Source organism: Vicugna pacos, chromosome 16, assembly GCF_048564905.1.
Source record: "Vicugna pacos chromosome 16, VicPac4, whole genome shotgun sequence".
Taxonomy (NCBI): Eukaryota; Metazoa; Chordata; class Mammalia; order Artiodactyla; family Camelidae; genus Vicugna; species Vicugna pacos.
In genome coordinates, this window is record NC_133002.1 from 32,007,345 (window position 1) to 32,025,780 (window position 18,436).

Below are 18,436 nucleotides of genomic sequence, written 5' to 3' on the forward strand. Positions count from 1 at the left end.
CAGCTTGAGAGGAGGTGAGCTAATGTTAACGAAGCAGTTTTGTGATGCCTGGGACACCCCGAGTGAATAGTAGCTGTTATTATTAGGATTACTGGGGGGCTCTCTCTCCTTCCCTGCCCTTGCCCCCATTTTTGTGGCCTCTGGCCTCACCCTTCAGATTCATTCTGGCTCCAGGGCTTGTGGTTGAATTCTGGAAGGCCATTCTGTTCCCTTTCTTCTCCTCCCCTGCCCCGTGTCTCCTTTCCCCCACTGTCGGGTTTGCACCCCTCCTTTTCTTCATTCTCTTTCGACATTGCTGATGTTTGAAAGCCCGGCGCCTGTGACCAGCGCCCGTCCCCTGCCTCCCCCTCTCCCTGTAGGAAATCAGCAAACGGGAAGATGCGAGTGGACAGTTAAGCTGTATTCAGCTGCCTGTCGACTCCCAGGGGGTAGGTATGCGATCCTGAGTTGGCATGCCCCCTGTGCCCCGTGCCCCTCTCCGCCTCCGTGTCTGTGCTCGTGTTCACGCTCAGCTACTGTGCAGCCTGTGGTAGCCATGGTGGTCGTTGGTGTCATGAGGTTTGCTTTGATTTTAAGTCCCTTCCCCCTTGAGGATATTGAGGGGCGGGGCGTCCTCGTCTGTGCCGTGTTCACCCGCAAAGGGCACTGATCCGTCCCGCCAGACTGGTGGTTGGGCTGAAGAAGGAAGGGACTTAGAATCCTCTGTGTGCACGTGTGTGGTACACCGCGTGTGCGTGTGTATGCTGTGGTCCCCGAGGAGTCCAAGTCATCCGGCCTCAGTGAAGTTGGGATCTGTGGCCGCCGACTGTGCTCCCCCATCTCTCTCCCCTCCTCCTTGCCTTGAGCCCCGGTTGGAGACCCCACAAGCTGCCTCAGCTCAGAACTAGTCTTTGGAGGATTGAGGGGGCAGGGGTGCCTCTTGCCAGAACGTACCAGAATTTTAAATCCACTTCCGAGTCTCTGGCCCCTTGACCACCCAGGCGGTCTAGCAGGTATTGAGGGGCACGCTCCTCCTCTTGCCCTTATACAGAGCCTGTGCCCTCCTGCTTCCTGCACTGGCACCAGAATTCGGGGCAAAGCCAGGATTCCCATGGGACCCCACAGTGCTGTGCATCCCGAGCAGCCCCCTGGAGATCCCACTTGATAATTAAAGGCCTCGTTAGGGATGTAAACTGAGTTAATGAAAATGATCCCCTGAGATGCCAATTACGCAATATTTATGTCCTTATCAAAAGTAGCAATCAAGTATTTCTTAATAACTTCTTAAGGAGAAGTGTGTAATTACTGGGGAACCTACTGACCTGCTAAGGAGGAAGAAAAAACTGTCCCAGAGTCAGGGAGAGAGGCAAAAATGGGACTGGGGAGAGGCTAGGGGCTTGGGGAAGATGGAGGGAAGAAACAGAGGTACTGAAGTGTCATCCTTGGGCTGAGGTGCTCTGTCTGGGGTCCTTCAATTTCCTTCTGGGGTCATCAGGTCTGAGGCTCAGGGGAGGGCAGCCATGGAGGGAAAGCAGAGGGCACAGGTGGCCTTTGGAATTGAGGCTCTAGTGACCGTTTCACTCAGGTCCCCAGCTCCTTCCAGCCTATGCCACCTGCCCGCCTGGCTGTCCCCTCTCCCCTCAACCATTCCTGGAGCCAGTCCCAGTCAGGCTGGTCATGCTGTGGCCTTCACTGAGGTGTCAGAGGCCCTGGGGCACCCTGGGCCCCAGGCCTGGGTAATCTGGTCTGAGCTAGTGCATGCCTCGTGCCGTGGTTGCTGGTTCCTGTGGCCTGTCTGTGGTGTGTGTGTGTGAAGACAGGGAGACCTCGGTCCATCCCGCCACCCCCTGCCCAGCCAGGTTCCTAAACGGCCCGCTGCTCTCCCACCCTAGGGAGATGCCACCAAGTCCGAGTCAGAGCCCGATTTCTTCTCGCCCAGCCTGGATGGCGACGGGGACAGGAAGAAGCGCTTGACCCGTAAGTATCTCTCCTGGGAGTATGGCCCTTGGCCCTTGGCCAGCCTCCAGTGGACTCAGGGTCTCTCCCTCTCTCCCCGCCAGTGGTGTCCCTGGGAGAGCACCCAGAGCTGCGGAGGAGCCTGTTGCCACCTCTCATCATCCACACGGCTGCCACGCCCATGTCGCTGCCCAAGAGCTCCAGCACCGGCCTGGCCGAGGTGCTGGGCCCCGCCTCCTGCCGCACCAGCAGCAGTGGGTCGGCGGAGCCAGGGGTGCCCCACGAGATGAAGTCACCGGTAGGGGGTGCATGTGGGTGCCCGACTGTACAGACGTCAGGAGGAAAAAGAGGTGGAATGGGCAGGCCCAGGGGAGCAGCCCCTGCGCCACGGGCTGGACAAGGCCCAGGACGGGTCAGTGGGGCTGGTAATGCGGCAGCTGCAGTAGCCACTGCCTTGTGGGCCAAAGAGCAGGATTCTAATCTTGCTTCTTCTGTTCCCTGAGTGACCTTGGGCAAGAATCCCTGAGCTTCCTCTGTAAATGGGAGGCCCCTACCTCCTTAATACCTTGTCATAATAATAGCAAACCCCATCCAGTTACTAATTCTGTGCCAGACACTGTTCTAGACATGGCTTATAAGTATTCTAACTGCATGTAATCCTCACAACAGCTCTCTGGTAGGTACCAGTATTATCCTCATTTTACCGATGGGGACCTGAGTCTCAGATTGCCAAAATGATCTGTGGGAAGATCCACAGAGTACAGGTGACAGAACCAGGATTTTAATCTAGGAGGTTGGTGTCAGGGCCCATGCTCTCACCGTTGTTTCCTGCTACCACTCAGCTAAACAAGGAATAGATACTAGCATCATATCTCTTTTACAGATGAGGAACTGAGGCACAGAGAGGTTTAGTAATTTGTCTAAGGTCACACAGCTGGTTGGAGTGAGCCATGATCTGAATCCAGGCATCCAGGTCCAGGGCTCCTGCCCATACCTGATGTGATGCCAGAGAGGCTCACAGGAGATGGGATGCATGTGAGGGCGTGCAGGGCCAGGAGGTCCTGGCTGAGACCACTCCTCCCTTGGTTCACCCCCTAGCCGAGCGCCCGCAGCTCCCCACACAGTCCCTGGAGTGCAGCGAGCAGCTGGACCAGCAGACGCTCCAGCCGGAACAGCCTGGGCCGTGCCCCTAGCCTGAAGCGGAGGAGCCCTAGTGGGGAGCGGAGGTCCCTGTTGTCGGGTGAGGGCCGGGAGAGCCAGGATGAGGAGAGCTCAGAAGAGGAGCGTGCCAGCCCAGCGGGCAGTGACCGTCGCCATGGGGGCTCCCTGGAGCGGGAAGCTAAGAGCTCCTTTGACCTGCCGGACACACTGCAGGTGCCCGGGCTGCACCGCACAGCCAGTGGCCGCAGCTCAGCCTCTGAGCACCAGGACTGCAATGGCAAGTCGGCCGCGGGACGCCTGGTCCGGGCCCTACGGACTGATGACCCCCCGCTGGATGGGGACGATGGTGATGACGAGGGCAACTTGGTGAGACCCCTGTGGGCACAGTGACCTCTCACCCCTGACCTTGAATGAGGGGAGCTGTGCCTGATCTCGTGCAGGGCTGGCCAATCCCCTCCCTGGTATGGCCTTCAGAGAGTTACCATCATCCCCAAGGGATCTCAAGGGGTTTCATCCCTGAAGCCAAGGTCCAAACAGCCCCTTTCTCCCTCAGCCCACCCTGCCAAGCCCCAGAGCCTCGTCATGTCTGGGGCGTGGCTCTGCGTCCTTGGTGGATAAGAATGGCTTCGGGCAGATGTGTATGAATCTTTCATGGCCCTCCCCCTGTGACTCAGAAAGACCCATCACTCATCTCTCCAAACCGATGCCCTCCCCGGTCCCCCCTCTCATCTCAACCTCATCAAAAGCCTTGACTTCACACTGGTTTTTACCCATTCACCCCTTCCGCAGCCCCCTCACCACCACCTTTAACCCTGGGGATGGGGCGCAGGGACCCAGGACCTCAGGGTTAGCAGGTGAGGAGGGGCCAGTGTCTCCTCATCCCAGGTGTGTCTTTGAACAGGCAGCTGTGATGGGGACAATGTTTGATAATTGATGTGGCTTCCAAGCCCAGCGGGGAGGGAAGGAGGAAGGGCAGCCAAGGGGCTGGGCTGGAGGCAGAGATAGGAAAAGAGGAGAGGCTGGGGGAGGGGTGGAGAGGGGGAGATGGAGGAAGTGAGGCGAGCTCAGGGGGTGAGAGGGGGCTTGAGGGAGGTGGGGAGGTGGTTTTAGGAACCCAGGAAGAGAAGCTGGGCAGAGGGTCGGGCCAGAGTGGAGAGGGCAGATAAGGAGTGAGGGCCACTGAAGGCCTGGCCCTGCTCACACCGCTGGCCGTCCTTCTACAGAGCAAAGGGGAGCGAATGAGAGCCTGGGTCCGAGCCCGGCTCCCTGCCTGCTGCCAAGAGCGAGACTCCTGGTCTGCCTACATCTTTCCTCCTCAGTCAAGGTCAGCAAGGGGTCCCTGACCTGCCCCCTAACTTCTTCTTACAGGGAATTCTCCTGTGACTCCATCCCCGGGATGCTAGAAGTGTCCCCTGACGTGGGGGCTTGTGAGAGCAGGGCCTCAGACGGGAAGGGCCCAAGAGGGGTAGGGGCCCTGGGGCAATGCTGCCCCTCGCCGGCTGCGCCTTGCCTCCCTCTCAGCCTTTGCCTCTGTCCTGGGGCAGGTTCCGCCTCCTGTGTCACAGAATCATCACCCACAAGATGTTCGACCACGTGGTCCTCGTCATCATCTTCCTCAACTGCATCACCATCGCCATGGAGCGCCCCAAGATCGACCCGCACAGCGCTGTGAGTCATCGGTGCCCAGCCCCTCCTGGGTTAGCAAGTTTAGCACGCATGGAGCAAGCCAGGTGGGCAAGGAGGCGCAGGGAGACACAGTCAGGGAGGCAGGAATCTCCCTTAGGTCTCCCTGACTCTGACCCTGGCAACTGGCTCCGGCAACTGGCCCCCTAGGATGCCTCCTGTGTCCCTCCCCTGCCTCTGTTTCCCTTCTGTGACACAGCAGTCCAGCTGGGGGGATGGAGCTTGCTCCTTGTCTGGGGAAAGTGGGCTCTGTCACACCTGGCTGGTTGCAGGTGGCCTGTTCTTGTGTGCCAGGGGCTTGTGAGGCCTGCGTGTGAGTCAGTGAGTGTCTCAGTGAACGGTGAGGCTGGCCCTGGCTGGGCTGCGTGGCAAAGGGTCTTGGTCTCACCAGGACCTGCGCACTGGCGGGGAGGCATCCTGCCCAGCCTGCCCGTGAGGGATGCCGAGTTGGGAAGGGAAGCTGCCCTTTGCTCCTCTTGGTCCTGCTAAGTCACAAACAAGTAGGTTTTCAGGGGCGTTCGGGGGAGCATGGTCACTGACCCTTGGCTGTGAACCTGTCAGTCTTCCTCAGAGGGAAAGGAGAGGCCACAAGCCTGAGTATTTGGACACACTCCCACAGGCCTGACTTCTTCAGGACGGGCCCAGCTGGTCCTGGAGCCATCTCTCCGCAGCCTGGCATCGCAGCCCCTCATTCCCCACGTTAGGGCCCTAGAAGGCTGCTTCTGTTGCCCCTCATGGCATCTTGTATCACTTGTTTGAAGGGGCCCTCTCCCCTCCTCTCTGCCTCCCACACCACTGTTCAGATTTCAGCATTGCTGGGGCTTCTGTTTTCCATAAGGGTGGACTCCAGCCAGGCCGGTTGCAGGGGTGGGGTGGAGGGAGCCTGAGGAGCGGAGGGGCCAGCCTGGGAATAGGTGAGCGGACATAGCACCCGGGACCCCACCCCGGGGCCTGTGTGTGTGAAACAGGGGTGGCTGGTCACACTGGCCCCCTTGTCTGCCTCCTGCCCAAGGCCCTGCCCATAACTCAGTGTTGCCACGTCTCTCCCCATCTTCCCCTCAGCCCCTCCATCTCTAGCTCTGTCCAGTGCGTGCTTCTCCCCCTCCCCTTTCTCTGCCTCTCACTCCCTCTGACACTCACGCTTTGCCTGCTGCCTTTCCAGCTCACTACACCCCTTTCTTGGCCACCCAGCCATGGAATCAGCCCAAGATATCAAGGGATCAGTTGCCTTCTTTCCTCCCTGTCTCACCCTATGCCTGGCTTAAATACGGTGCCTGAGGGTGCACAGCCTGCACTCAGGCCCCCAGCTTGCCCCGCGGCTCCATTTCTGGGGCACACAGCAGGAAAGCAAGTACGTGGAACAGAGAAGCGAGTAGGATGGGGGCATCAGAGATCAAGCTAAATCCTGCTCCAGTTTTAAGAAAGGAATCAGTGAATAGGGCCTGACTTATGGGGCTCAGATGACAGCACTGCAGTGGGGATCACTTTCCCCTCCAGGCCTCTCTGGGAGGTGGAGGGGCAGTTCTGTTCAGAGGCAGGAGTGAGACTGTCCGCAGAGCTGCAGGTCAGTGAGGGGGGCCTCACACTGGCTCCGTGTGTGTGTGTGTGTGTGTGTGTGCGCGCGCTCGAGGGTGTGGGGAGTGGGGAGCCTGCCTACATTGTGGGGAGAGTAGGGACTGCATTTCTGAGTTAGATGTTGGAGGCAGTTCCTGGCTTCTGTGTGCAGAGCAGACCTGGCCCAAGGAAGGGGTCCGGGTGGGCAACAGCTGTCTACTCTCTCTTACAGGAACGCATCTTCCTGACCCTCTCCAATTACATCTTCACCGCAGTCTTCCTGGCTGAGATGACAGTGAAGGTGACGGGGTCGGCGTTGGGTTGGAGCCATCTGGCTCCTGGCGGGGTTGGAGAGGATCGGCGACAAACGGAGGGCAGGGCTGGGGACTGCAGGGAGGTGGCAGAGATGATGACGCAGCGGGCATCCTCAGGTGGTGGCACTGGGCTGGTGCTTCGGGGAGCAGGCCTACCTGCGCAGCAGCTGGAACGTGCTGGACGGGCTGCTGGTGCTCATCTCCGTCATCGACATCCTGGTGTCCATGGTCTCCGACAGCGGCACCAAGATCCTGGGCATGCTGAGGGTGCTGCGACTGCTGCGGACCCTGCGCCCGCTCAGGTGCCCTAGCCAGGCATCCCCCACAGCCAGCACCCTACCTGCCCCTGCTTCCTGCCTGTCCCCCACTCTGGACATCATTTGTCACTTGGTTTAACTACGGCCCCAGTAGGCACCCTCCATGGGCACCCCCCCCCCCGGTGTCCCCTCCCCTCGACGTGACATACTCCTGCAGGCACAATACAAGGGGCCATAGCGGGGAGGGCCCACATATCCTTCAGCTGCAGCTCTCCCTTGGGTGGCACCCTCAGGGGTGACCCCCTGTGCTCTCTGTGAAGTGGCAAACTGTTTCCAGCTTTCTCCCTCATCCTCGCCCCGCCCCCACCAGGGACCACCCACCAGGTAACACTTCTAGCGAGAGATCTGCCCTCTCAAGAAAGTCTCCCCAATAAGGCAGAGATTATAAGCCACCCCAGAGTCAACTTTCCATGGATGGTGACCTGAAAGGGGCTGATACTGACTGACTGGTGGGGTTTCCCTGCCTGTGATAATCCACCTCCTCACACCTTCTCTCCTTGCCGGCCCCCAACATGCTCCGCACAAGTTTATCTCCCCATCCCCACAACACTGCATCCCTGGGTTGAGTCACCACCCCAACCGCATTAGTAATACCTTGACATCCTGGAAGTGGAGGTGGAGGTGGAAGTGGAGGTGGAGGTGCGGGGGTTGGTGGGGATGTCTGCCCAGTGCGCCCAGAAAGCCAACCTCTTCCCTCTACTAGAGCCCAAGATGGGGACCAGTGAGCCAAGATGGGAGGGGGTGGCCAGCAGGGCCAGGGGCAAGGGAGTGTCCATGCTGGGGAACCCCTCTTACCCACCGTCACTCCCTCCCCAGGGTAATCAGCCGGGCACAGGGGCTGAAGCTGGTGGTGGAAACGCTGATGTCCTCGCTGAAGCCCATTGGCAACATCGTGGTCATCTGTTGTGCCTTCTTCATCATTTTTGGCATCCTGGGGGTGCAGGTTTGTGGGGGTCTGGGGCCAGCTGTCAGTATAAGCCTGGGAGTGGCATTCCTCTTGGCTCTTGGATGCTGTGGCTCGAACTGCTGCTGCCACCTTTACCCCAGAAAGGAATAAATAGGGACACTTCCCTCAAAGCATGAGCTCTTTTGCCTCCTGGGCATTTTGCAGAAAACTGGGAGCTTGGAAGAGGCCCCAAAGGGGAAAGAGCTGGAGGGGCTTCTGGCCGGTGCCCTTGCAGGCAGCTGCTCTGCCTCCTCACTCGCTGTGCTTTGAGTGCAGACGCTGGCCCTGGCCCGCAGTCTGCTCAGGGATCCCCTCCCTTCCTTCCCTGCTGGAGCTGGGTGGGCTGACGGCCAGGCCTGGGGATCCAGGGCCAGACAGCTGGGCCAGGTTAGCAGCGAGCTGGCAGGCAGGCGGTGCAGACCCCAGACGAGGCAGGAAGTGGGGGCTGCTGGGGAAACTTGGCCTCTGGCTCAGGGAGGGAACTTGGCTTTGGAGGAAAAAGAGAGGGAGTTGCCTGCCAAGGATTCAGCAGGCGCCTCTGGGAGCCAGGGGAGCCCCTTCATCCTGGTCTTCCAGAGCATCACCCCCAGGCTCCAGATGTTTCTGCTGCAGCACGGAGGGCTGGCTGGTAGTCCAGCAGGGAGCTCCTGGATGGCTACCTGCATTCCTGCCCCTTCCTTTGGCTTCCTGGGGTGTCCGCTCAGCCCCGGAGAGGGGGCTGTTCTTGGGTTTCCTGGAATTCTCTAGCTCCAGAGACCAGGCTAGGGCACATTTGCCAAGGCTGTGTGGTGCTTCTCTGCAAACCCTGTGCCCCTTCCCCTACTTTCTGGCCTACTTAGGCCCCCTGGTCCTCTTGTCCCTCAAATCCCCCTCCCATAGTCATAGCCTGGTCTGTTCCAGAATGAGGGTGAGTTTTCCAGTCAGAAAGACCTGAGTTCAAGCCCCTTTTCTACCACCTACTGGTTATGCGACCTTCATGGTGAATTTACCTCTTTGAGTCTCAGTTCTCCTCATCTGTTAAGTGGGGTCTGTAATACGTTACCCGTCCCCACCATTAAACTGGATCCCTTGGCCCCTCCCCGAGAGTGTCCGATCCAGTGGGTCAGGGGGCTCCCTGAGAATCTCTGTTTCCAGCTTGTTCCCAGGTGATGCTGGTGCTGCTGGCCCAGGGACCCCACTCGGAGAACCACTGGCCTCGCCCTTTGTAGAAGATGAACGAGTGTTCCCCCTCCTTCCACCCCTCCCCACATCCCTCCCCAGGGACCCTTCCTTCCTCTCTAGGGTGTCTGCTCCACGGAGCCCAGGGGAAGGGGTGCCCACAGGGGAGGTTCCTGTCAGTGTTTCTCTGACTTGGTGAATATCCTGCCCTTATCCAGGGCCTGCCCGGAGCTCTTGGGCCCCAGGGCTGGTCTGGGCTTTCTGTGCCCACAGCTCATGTCTCTCTGTCTCCGGGTGTGTGTGTTCAGCTCTTCAAAGGGAAGTTCTTCGTGTGCCAGGGTGAGGACACCAGGAACATCACTAACAAGTCTGACTGTGCTGAGGCCAGCTACCGGTGGGTCCGGCACAAGTACAACTTTGACAACCTTGGCCAGGTGAGCCCCGGGCTCCAAGGTGGAGGTGGGAGTGGTGGCAGGAGAGGACACAGGTCCATGCTTAATGATGTGTGCAGGGCAACTGGCTTGCCTCTGTTCCATCAGCTAATGAATGGGTCCTATGGTACCTCCTTGGAGGGGAGTAGTAAGGATGCAGTGAGTTGGGGTATATATTTGCTTAGCATGGTACAAGGTGCAGGCATACTGTCATGACGAGTCTTTTTCTTATTCCATGTTCACAGAAACAGAAATGTAAGAAGTGATATAGCTCACTCGGTTTTGCTGGTTTGTTTCCCCACCCAACCCTGGTTTTGGCTTCTGGCTTTCCAGGGCTCTAGGGCCCCCAGCTCTACCTGGCTGAGGCCAGAGGGCCTGATCATTTCCCATGGCTCCTCTGACTTCATACCAGCCATGAAGTCTTGGGACAGAGAGCTATCCTGGGGCCTGGGGTGTGACTCCAGCTGACCTCTGAAAGGCTAGGGTCCCCTGAGCCGCCGCCAGGAAGTGCTTTTGGGGGAGGTGGTGGGTGGTTTGGCCACCCTAAGTTTCAAATGGTCCTCTCCTCCCCTTCTCCCCAGGCCCTAATGTCCCTGTTTGTGCTGGCTTCTAAGGACGGCTGGGTGGACATCATGTATGATGGACTCGATGCTGTTGGTGTGGACCAGCAGGTAGGGCTGAGGTGGGCCGGATCCATCTCTGGGCTCAGGTCACTCACCATGGGCCAACTCCAGGTGTGGCAAGTGCAGGCACTGGACAGAAAGACAGAGAGGCAGGTTGGCAAAACGCCCTCAGAGAGGCATCCCTCTTACGGCAGAAGCTGTAACTGGTGGCCTGAGAGCAAATCTGGGCATTTCTTACTGGCTTGCGACATATTTAAATTTTTTTGAACTAGTGGTAAGCAATTAAAAATTGGCACATATCACATGAAAATCCAGAGTTGGGCCTACTCAAGAGACGTCCAAAGACCTGAGAACCCTGGACCTGCATTCCCTATGGGCAGGAGTCAGCTGCAACAAGCAGCAGCAGCCTGTTTTAAATAGAGGGGCACAGCCTGTACTTTGCCATAGTCCCCACCCCTCCCTACTGCCCAACACCAGACCTACATCATTCATTTGCATCGCCTGCTGGGTCTGTGTAGCTAACTGGATGAGCAGGCCCTGTCTTAAGGAAGCCAGGCTGGGGGGCAGCACCCGAGGCAGTTCCCCTCAGGCTGATCTCGCCGCCTGTCCTCCCCGCTCCCTGTCAGCCCGTCATGAACCACAACCCTTGGATGCTGCTGTACTTCATCTCCTTCCTGCTCATTGTGGCCTTCTTTGTCCTGAACATGTTCGTGGGCGTGGTGGTGGAGAACTTCCACAAGTGTCGGCAGCACCAGGAGGAGGAGGAGGCCCGGCGGCGGGAGGAGAAGCGGCTACGGAGATTGGAGAAAAAGAGAAGGAGTAAGGAGAAGCAGATGGCTGGTCGGTAGTCTTTCCACATCTCTCTGAGTCGTGCCTGACCTTGGCCTTGCGACTGCAGGGGGCCAGGAGCCGGGGCTGGGGGCAAGGAGAAGACGCTCCCACCCCCTCCTCACCTCCTTCCCCTCCGGAGCATGTCAGCCTTTAGAGCCTGCATGAAGCAGACCAGCCCAGCCCTGAGCGGGAGGGGGAGCTACCCCCACCCCACGGGGCTCCCGGTCTCAGCATCATGCTCCCCAGGTGATGCCAGGTGGGAGCTGATGCACAGCCCCTCCCAGCTCGACTCTGAAAGGAGCTTCATGGGATGGAAATCCTGATACATTGCCCTGTGCGGGTGTCCAGCAACCCCGGGCTTGACCCAGGTGCCAGCCTTGCCCACCCCATGGTTGGTGAGCAAGCATCTTCAACCTGAGGCTGCCTAGTGTCTGTAGCTGCAGGGCAAGGCCTCCGCAGAACCTACAGATGGACTGTGGCGTGAGCGAACCCCAGAACCCCCTTTCCTCCTCGCCTCCAGCAAAACTCCCTGGCTTCCCAACTGTCATTCTTTTCCCAAGCTGTAAAAAAGAAAACAAAACAAAAAAACAACAACCAAAAAACTTCCCCCAGCTTAGGGAAGGTCTGAGGTCACAGAAACTCTAGGCTCACAATGCTCTGGCCTTAGACCCTTCAGCCTCTCGCCTGCGATCTCCAACATCTCTTGGCATTGGCCGTTGAGGCCCCCACCCAATCCTCCTCACGCTCTTAAACCATGGGCGGGCAGAGACTAAGCAAAGGACACGCAGATTCCAGGGAGGACATGAGGGGATGATAGGTGTGGGGGTACTGTTGTTTCTCGGTGTGTCTCCAGGTGTGTCTGCACTTGGCTCCCCTCCCCGTCTTCAGGGCTCCTGCCTGTCTGTCTGGTACTCGACAATCTGTGTGACTCCCTCTCAGTCACTGCCCACGTCTCTCTAAGTGTCTTAATGTGTGGGTTTCTCTGAGCCTTCATGTGTCTGTCTCTGTTTGGTCTGCGGGTTTCCCCTCCTCTCTCCACCCTTTCACAAACCATCTTCTTTACGCCGGTAAGATGTGCGCAGTGCTCTGAGTTTTCCCTTTGGTTTGTTGAAATGTGAGTACTACCAAGTGGGTCAGGGGCTGCAGTGCCCCCCTCGGCCCCTGGCTCCATCTCCTGCTACCTGTGAGGGCACCTGGAGCGAGGGGAGGGCTGTGGGAGAGTGTAGGGGTGGTGAGGGCGGGACCGTGCCCATGCTCCCTGTGAGAGGCGGGGCGGGCGCTCCAGGGGAACGGGGAGGAACACTGGCCCCTGTGCAGCAGCTCTGGGGCAGGGGGCCCATCTTGGCTCCCCATGACAGCTGGGCTGAGCAGGCGCACTGCCCCCAGCAGCCATGCTCCCACCCCTGCTCCGTCCGCCCCTCCTTGCAGCCTGCCTTCTCAGCAGGACATCTGCAGATGGAACTGTTGGCAGGAGGCATGTGTGGCCCTGCCTGACCAGCTGGCTCCCCTTCTGGGGTCTGCAGCCATCTCAGGTGCTGCTGAGGCCGCAGCGCGGGTAGGCATGGACATCTGTTCTGAGGACAGGCTTTCTGCCCCTCCCCGTGCCTCTGACTCCCTGCCCCTGTGACCCTGATGAGCTGTTGAATTGCTCAGCTTGCTCCAGTGCCCTGTGTCGCTGAGTTTGGGGCTGGCGCTCAGGGCCAGCCACTCTTGCTCAGTGGACTCTATTCACAGGCAGAGTGAGGTCGGAGCCCAGGGGGAGCGAGCTGCTGAGGGGCCCTGCCCAGCCCACCTAGTCTGGCCAGTGACCAATGTCGTGTTTCGTTCTTTTAGATCTAATGCTGGACGATGTAATTGCTTCCGGCAGCTCAGCCAGCGCGGCGCCAGGTACTGCGTCTGGGGTTATGGGTTCCAGGGTGTGGCCCAGGGCGGTCAGGCCCTGCCTACCCCCAGGCCCGCCTCAGGTGTGCGGGGCCATCCTCTTGCTCCTTCTCCATGGCTCAGTGATTCTATCCTCTAGGGTGAGGGGGCAAGGGTCCCTGGGGCGCCGGGCTCCATGGCATCCCATAGGCCTGCGCCAGCCAGACAGGAGGTGACGGCCTCAGCACACCCCTCCGTCCGACTTCTCTTGGTGGACTCTTCTTGTCTGGCAAGGCTGCCAAGGCCCGAGCTGCCAGCCCCCTGCGGCCTCTTCCCGCTCCTGCTTCTCCTCCCGGGTCACACCGTTCGATTATTAGAGCTGCAAATCTCTCCTGTCTCCTTTCGTCTGAACAGGAGACTTTGATCCAAGCAAGCAGGATGAGAGGAACAGAGAGGGAAAGGATTTGTTTTAAAAATGTAACAATGAATAATTGAACAGACTCATTAATAGTCAAGTAATCGCGGTGGCCACGTCATCGCTACAAACAGCAGGAATTGGGAATCAAAGGCCTGAGTTAGCCACAAGCTTCTCCCACAAAAGCCAAAGGTTTGGGAGTGAGTTAGGTCTTTCTCTTTGAGAGCTGTGTCCCCGGGGAGGCCCTCCTGGTCCTGCCTGCCCTGCCCTGGTCCTCTGGCTCCTGCTCTCCCCAAATGGCCCCCAGACAGAGGTTCAGAGGTTTTGAGAATCTGTGACAGGGTTGTGGGGCCTCCTTGCACCCTCTGATGCCTCCAACTGATGGTTCCCAACCTGTTCATCCCCAAGGGCCCCCCTTATCAACTCCCCCAATAGACTCCACATTTTAAAAGACTATGAAGTTGAGAGCACTTCAATAATGGCTTTATTTCACCATTTTTACTAATCAAAGGCACGCCTAATTGCTCATCGAGCTTCTGAGCTGCAGAAGATTTCACCGTGAATGACAGCAAAGAAGGACCATTTTGCCATTAAATTAGTCTGTGGGGTCTTAGCACAGGCATCTGTATGATTTCTTTTAAGCTTTTAGAAATTTTGAAAAGAACGTAAAGACCCCCACGTGGCTGCCTTCTCGGACTGCTAAGGACTTGGGACTTCAGGCTGGGAACCATGGGCTGTACCTTTCTCCGCTACGTCCACATTCCCCCAGGAGCCAGACTCCAGCAGACACTGCCCTGCAGGTGTTGGGCTGCTTGATCAAAGGGGACCCCCCTGAGCTGCCATTTGGGAGGTCATCCCTGAGGCCCAAGGTGGATGGATGTCTCCTGTCCCCATGGTGCTGAGCTATGGTGAGACCATCTGGGGGCTCAGGATTCCAGCTGCTTTGTGTCTGGATTGCCTGGGTCCCACGTCTCCAAGTCAGGCTGTTCCTGATGTGTTAGGAAATGAGGGAGGGTGTGGGACAGTGGCCTTCAGATTTTCCCTTATGAGTGCCTCTGGTCTGTAGGCTGAAGAGTCCATGCGTATACACACAATAACCACCTTGGCACAGGGCTGGCCCACAGAGGCTTCTCTCCCAAGAATCAACACATGCAGATTCTCGTAGTCCTCAAGACCACCTCCTGACACACCCACTTAATGCTGAACACTCTTGTTACTCTCATACTGCTCGCACACTCACAATCCTCATCTGGGGACATTCTGCCATGCTCCTGTAGGCACATGCAGGTATGTACGCTGGTTGCAGTAGAGTTTTACCTTTCCAGCTGCTAATGAAGACACAGAGACCCCAGACGAGGGCTCATATCACACCATATCTCTCTTTCCCCAACCTGCTGTTCTGTGTGGTCTATGCTAGAGCTTTTCAAACTTCAGCGTGCATAAGAATCACCTGGAGAGCATATTAAAACAGATTCCTGAGCCCCACCTTGGAAATTCTCTTGGAGTGGTCCAGGGTGTTAGTCCATCTGCACTTCACTCAGCTCACAGGGAATGGTGGTGGGGAGGTCTTGGTCTCCCCAGCAGTGTGATGGGGATGCAGTCACACCCTGAGACTAGGGCTGCTGGAATCAAACCCCGGCAACGCACCTCCCTGCTGTACCACTCCCACCCTCGGCTGCCCCTAGCAAGAGCACAACAGCCAGACCCCAGGGAAGGCAGGAGGGAAGATTCTTTGCTTATCAGGGAAATGGGCCTGACCAGACTCTTGGGGCGAGCAGATCAGCCCCCAGTGATCACTCGGCCTCCAGCACCAGCTCCACTCCCCTCGGCCACTTGTGGCACCTACCTGCATTCACCCTCTCTCCTTCCACTGGGACCCAGTGATCAGGCCTGGCCACAGCAGCTGAAGGTGTGGCCTCTGCCGTGGCGGCCTGTGTCCCTGGGAGTGACCCCCACCTTCCGCCTACCACTCCTGTCACTCTCCTTTGCAAACCCTCTGCCCTGGCTGTGCCTTGGGCTTCTGGTGACCCCTGCTAACTCACTGTGCCTGTGGCTGTCACGCACAGCCTCCTGCGCCTCCCGCCTACTCCCGCTCCTGACTCGGGGCTGGGTAGTCCTCGGGGTGCCCTTCTTCCCATTGTCTGACTCTGGTATTTTCTCCATCTAAGGTTGCTCATAACTAGTGGGAGGCAGGGAGATGGGGCCAGGGCTGCCCACATGCCAGTGACCCCCAGTCAAGGGCTCTCCTGGCCTATGGCTAGAGCTCTCAGAGCAACAGACCCACCCAAGGCTCCTCCCAGGGGGTCTTGATTTCTTCTCTGAGCCCAGGTACTTGCCCATAGAACTGAGGTCCGGGAGCAACAAAGGGGTGGCATCATCCAGAGCCCAACATTGGGAGTGTTTGGGCAAACTCTCTGAGGGCATCCCTGGGCCAAAGCCCCAAGGCTTTGTGTCTAAACCCACCTGGCAGCTGGTGAGGGACTCGGGCTGGGAGTTCAGGTCCTGGCTGGGTCACTGCCTCACAGTGTGCGATCAGCTCACTTTTTGCTGGGCCTCGCGCTCTCTGTAAAATGGAAGCGTTGACTGAGGAGATGCTCATCGGACTGGCCCTGGTACCCTTTGGACCTGTGCTCTGATGGGGGGTTTCTGGCAGCCTTGGCATCTGTTGGTTTGGGGTTGGGGCTGGGTGTGGAGAGGCATTTGTACAGACCTCAAGGTCCTGGGACTGGTCACAGATGCCCTGCCTCAGTCGTCCTGCTCCCACCTTCCCTCTGGGCCGCTGAATTCCAGTCCATGTGCCCCCAGACTTCCAGAGCGAGGCCCGGAGGTGGAGACAGCAGCTCCATTTGGCCTGGGGCTGCCTACACAGTCAGACTGGGGTGATGGGGAGGGGGGACTCTCCCAATCTCTCCTCTGCATTGTCTCAGCTAATAATGGGGCTAATAAGGAGCCACTTTTTCTAACCTAATTGTATTCAAACATTTTAGTTAATTCTCCATTCATATTTTAGCATAATGGGATCGGGTGCTCTCGGCACTTATGGAGATTAATGCAGAGACAGAGCTCTGGCTGCTAAGGCAACGCTGGGTGACTAGCGCCCTCTGGTTCCTGTGGGTACTGAAGGAAGGAAGAGGCTGGCTCGCCTGGTCCACCCTCCGTGATCGCATCGCCTTGTGGATGACCCGGGGCCTCATGTTGTCCCCCGTCCCCGGCCTCTCCGTGCCCATCCTTCTGGGGGCCGGGAGGGCCACCTGAGCAAACAAAGCTACGGTTGGCTGGCCCATCTCTGAGAAGAAAACGTTAGCCTAAGGCACCCTGTGGTGCAGCAGAACGTTCGGGACTTTCTGCCTCTTGGTTATCCACAGCTCAGGGCGGATGCTGGAGAGTGGCATCTGGAGAGGCAGAACATGCAGCTCTTGGGCACTCTTCTTCCTTCGGCCTTTGGTGGGGGCCCACCCCAGGCCACCCCTTGCCTCAGTTTACCTCTCTGTTAAATAGTCCTCTGCATGGGAAAAGGACAGTTATGTCCAAGCTGGCCTGAGCCCAAAGCTTCCTGCTGCCCCTGGCACAGGCCTCGGAGGCTGCAGCCCTGGCTGGCTGGCTTCCGCCCTAGGCTTCCTGAGGGGGAAGGGCTGTCTGGGACCTGAGGCTGCCCCAAGCCTCCCCATGGGGAGCCTCTTCTATCTTTGTGGTTGCCTGGGGGCCCAATCTGTCAACCACCTCTGATGACATGTATCCCCAACTTGGCCCGGCCTTTCCTCCTGCCTGGAGGAGGAGCCCCCTACAATCTCCTGCCCCCAGATTCAGTCTGCCTGCTTTGTAGGCCAACCTTCTGGCACTGTGCTTTTTAGAACTAAGTGGTTCACTAATTACAAGAGCGATATGATGCCGCTGACAGATCTCAGACAGTGCTTCCAGCCCAGCCTGCAGGTGAAGCTGCCCTGGCCCCCAGGAGCAGGCCGGGCACTGCCTCATTAGAAACTAGGTGAGCCCTTCAGGTGGGGCAGAGCAGAGCCCTCTGCCCTCCACCACATGAGGGTTCAGGAGGCCTAGGCCCTGCCCCCCCGGAGTCCCTCTGAGTGGGTCAGTGCAGCCAGCCAAGAAGATGTCCAATTTCCAATCTCCGGTTTTATCTCCAAATCCCAGCTCTGTGTAATCTCCTCTGCTCCCCTCGAGAGGCTGCGCTTGGTGAAAGAGCAAAAGCCTTCACCTCTCCATTGATGGAGCTTCCTCTGAGCCCGATAAGACCGGTTGTTTTTCATTGTATTGATCTGGCCTCGCTGCAGAACACCGAGCCGAGGGTGTTACGAGGGGCTGGTGGATTTTGGAGGCTGCCTCAGGGAGGGAGCTCACCTGGTGTCTAATGTGGGTGGGGAGCTCTGCATGTCCTGACTTCTTCTGTGCCCAACTGCAGCCAGTAGAACAGATGCTTGGAGGGGAGACACCGAGAGAGCTTCCCCCGCCCGAAAAGGGCAGTGTGTGGAGGATGAGGATGCTGATGACGCTGGAATGTTTCAGCTCTGGCATTAGAGGCTAGTGGCTGTGAGGGACTGTGGGTGGAGGGGGCACAGGGGGCAGGGGCCTGATGGATGCGTTGTTCTTCCCCTGCCCCACCAGAAGCCCAGTGCAAACCCTACTACTCGGACTACTCCCGCTTCCGGCTCCTCGTCCACCACTTGTGCACCAGCCACTACCTGGATCTCTTCATCACGGGTGTCATCGGGCTGAACGTGGTCACCATGGCCATGGAGCACTACCAGCAGCCCCAGGTAGGAGCGAATGCCTGGCTGTCTAGGCCCCATTTCCAGCCATAAGACTACTGGGTGAAGCCAACCCAGCCTGAGCCAGGGCACCTCAGGTGAGTGCTGGACGCCTAATGTGGGGGGGCCCTCTTGTACCCCTTGCAGTGACCTCTGGAGGTGAGTCTCATCTTGATTTTACAGATGAGGACACTGAGGCTCAGAGATTACTTGGCTGGACCAAGGTCACACAGCTAGGAAGCGGAGGAGCTGGTTTCTTCACCTAGCAGATATTTATTGAGTGCCTACTCTGTGCTGGGCTCTGGACCTTTGAGGGTAAAGAAGTCAGGCCATTACCTGCCCTTCTGGAGTTTAGATTCCAGTGAAAGTTCAGCTCCAGACCTCACCTATGATCTTACCACTTTGCAAATCAGCCTCAGTCAGCTGTCCTCCAGAGCTCAGTTTTCCT

At 58.1% G+C, this 18,436-nt stretch overlaps 1 protein-coding gene across 15 annotated transcripts in view; it reads left to right on the top strand.

Moving 5' to 3' along the window:
• CACNA1G (calcium voltage-gated channel subunit alpha1 G) overlaps positions 1 to 18,436 on the top strand; it is a 61,325-nt gene that overhangs the window by 32,560 nt on the left and 10,329 nt on the right. For 5 of the 15 annotated variants that reach the window (XR_012059533.1, XM_072938647.1, XM_006218437.4 and 2 more), the window contains 13 exons: positions 1,872 to 1,956; positions 2,040 to 2,233; positions 3,034 to 3,462; positions 4,320 to 4,420; positions 4,641 to 4,764; positions 6,566 to 6,634; positions 6,765 to 6,949; positions 7,781 to 7,907; positions 9,377 to 9,502; positions 10,081 to 10,170; positions 10,749 to 10,941; positions 12,787 to 12,840; positions 17,846 to 17,997. Coding sequence is in view for 13 of the 15 variants with exons in the window: in XM_072938647.1 (XP_072794748.1) it covers positions 1,872 to 1,956; positions 2,040 to 2,233; positions 3,034 to 3,462; positions 4,320 to 4,420; positions 4,641 to 4,764; positions 6,566 to 6,634; positions 6,765 to 6,949; positions 7,781 to 7,907; positions 9,377 to 9,502; positions 10,081 to 10,170; positions 10,749 to 10,941; positions 12,787 to 12,840; positions 17,846 to 17,997 (1,929 nt within the window). In the remaining 2 variants the exon portion in view is untranslated. Of the gene's footprint in view, positions 1 to 1,871; positions 1,957 to 2,039; positions 2,234 to 3,033; positions 3,463 to 4,319; positions 4,421 to 4,640; positions 4,765 to 6,565; positions 6,635 to 6,764; positions 6,950 to 7,780; positions 7,908 to 9,376; positions 9,503 to 10,080; positions 10,171 to 10,748; positions 10,963 to 12,786; positions 12,841 to 17,845; positions 17,998 to 18,436 lie in introns of all 15 variants that reach the window. The other 10 variants (XM_006218425.4, XM_072938648.1, XM_006218439.4 and 7 more) reach the window with 3 other exon arrangements.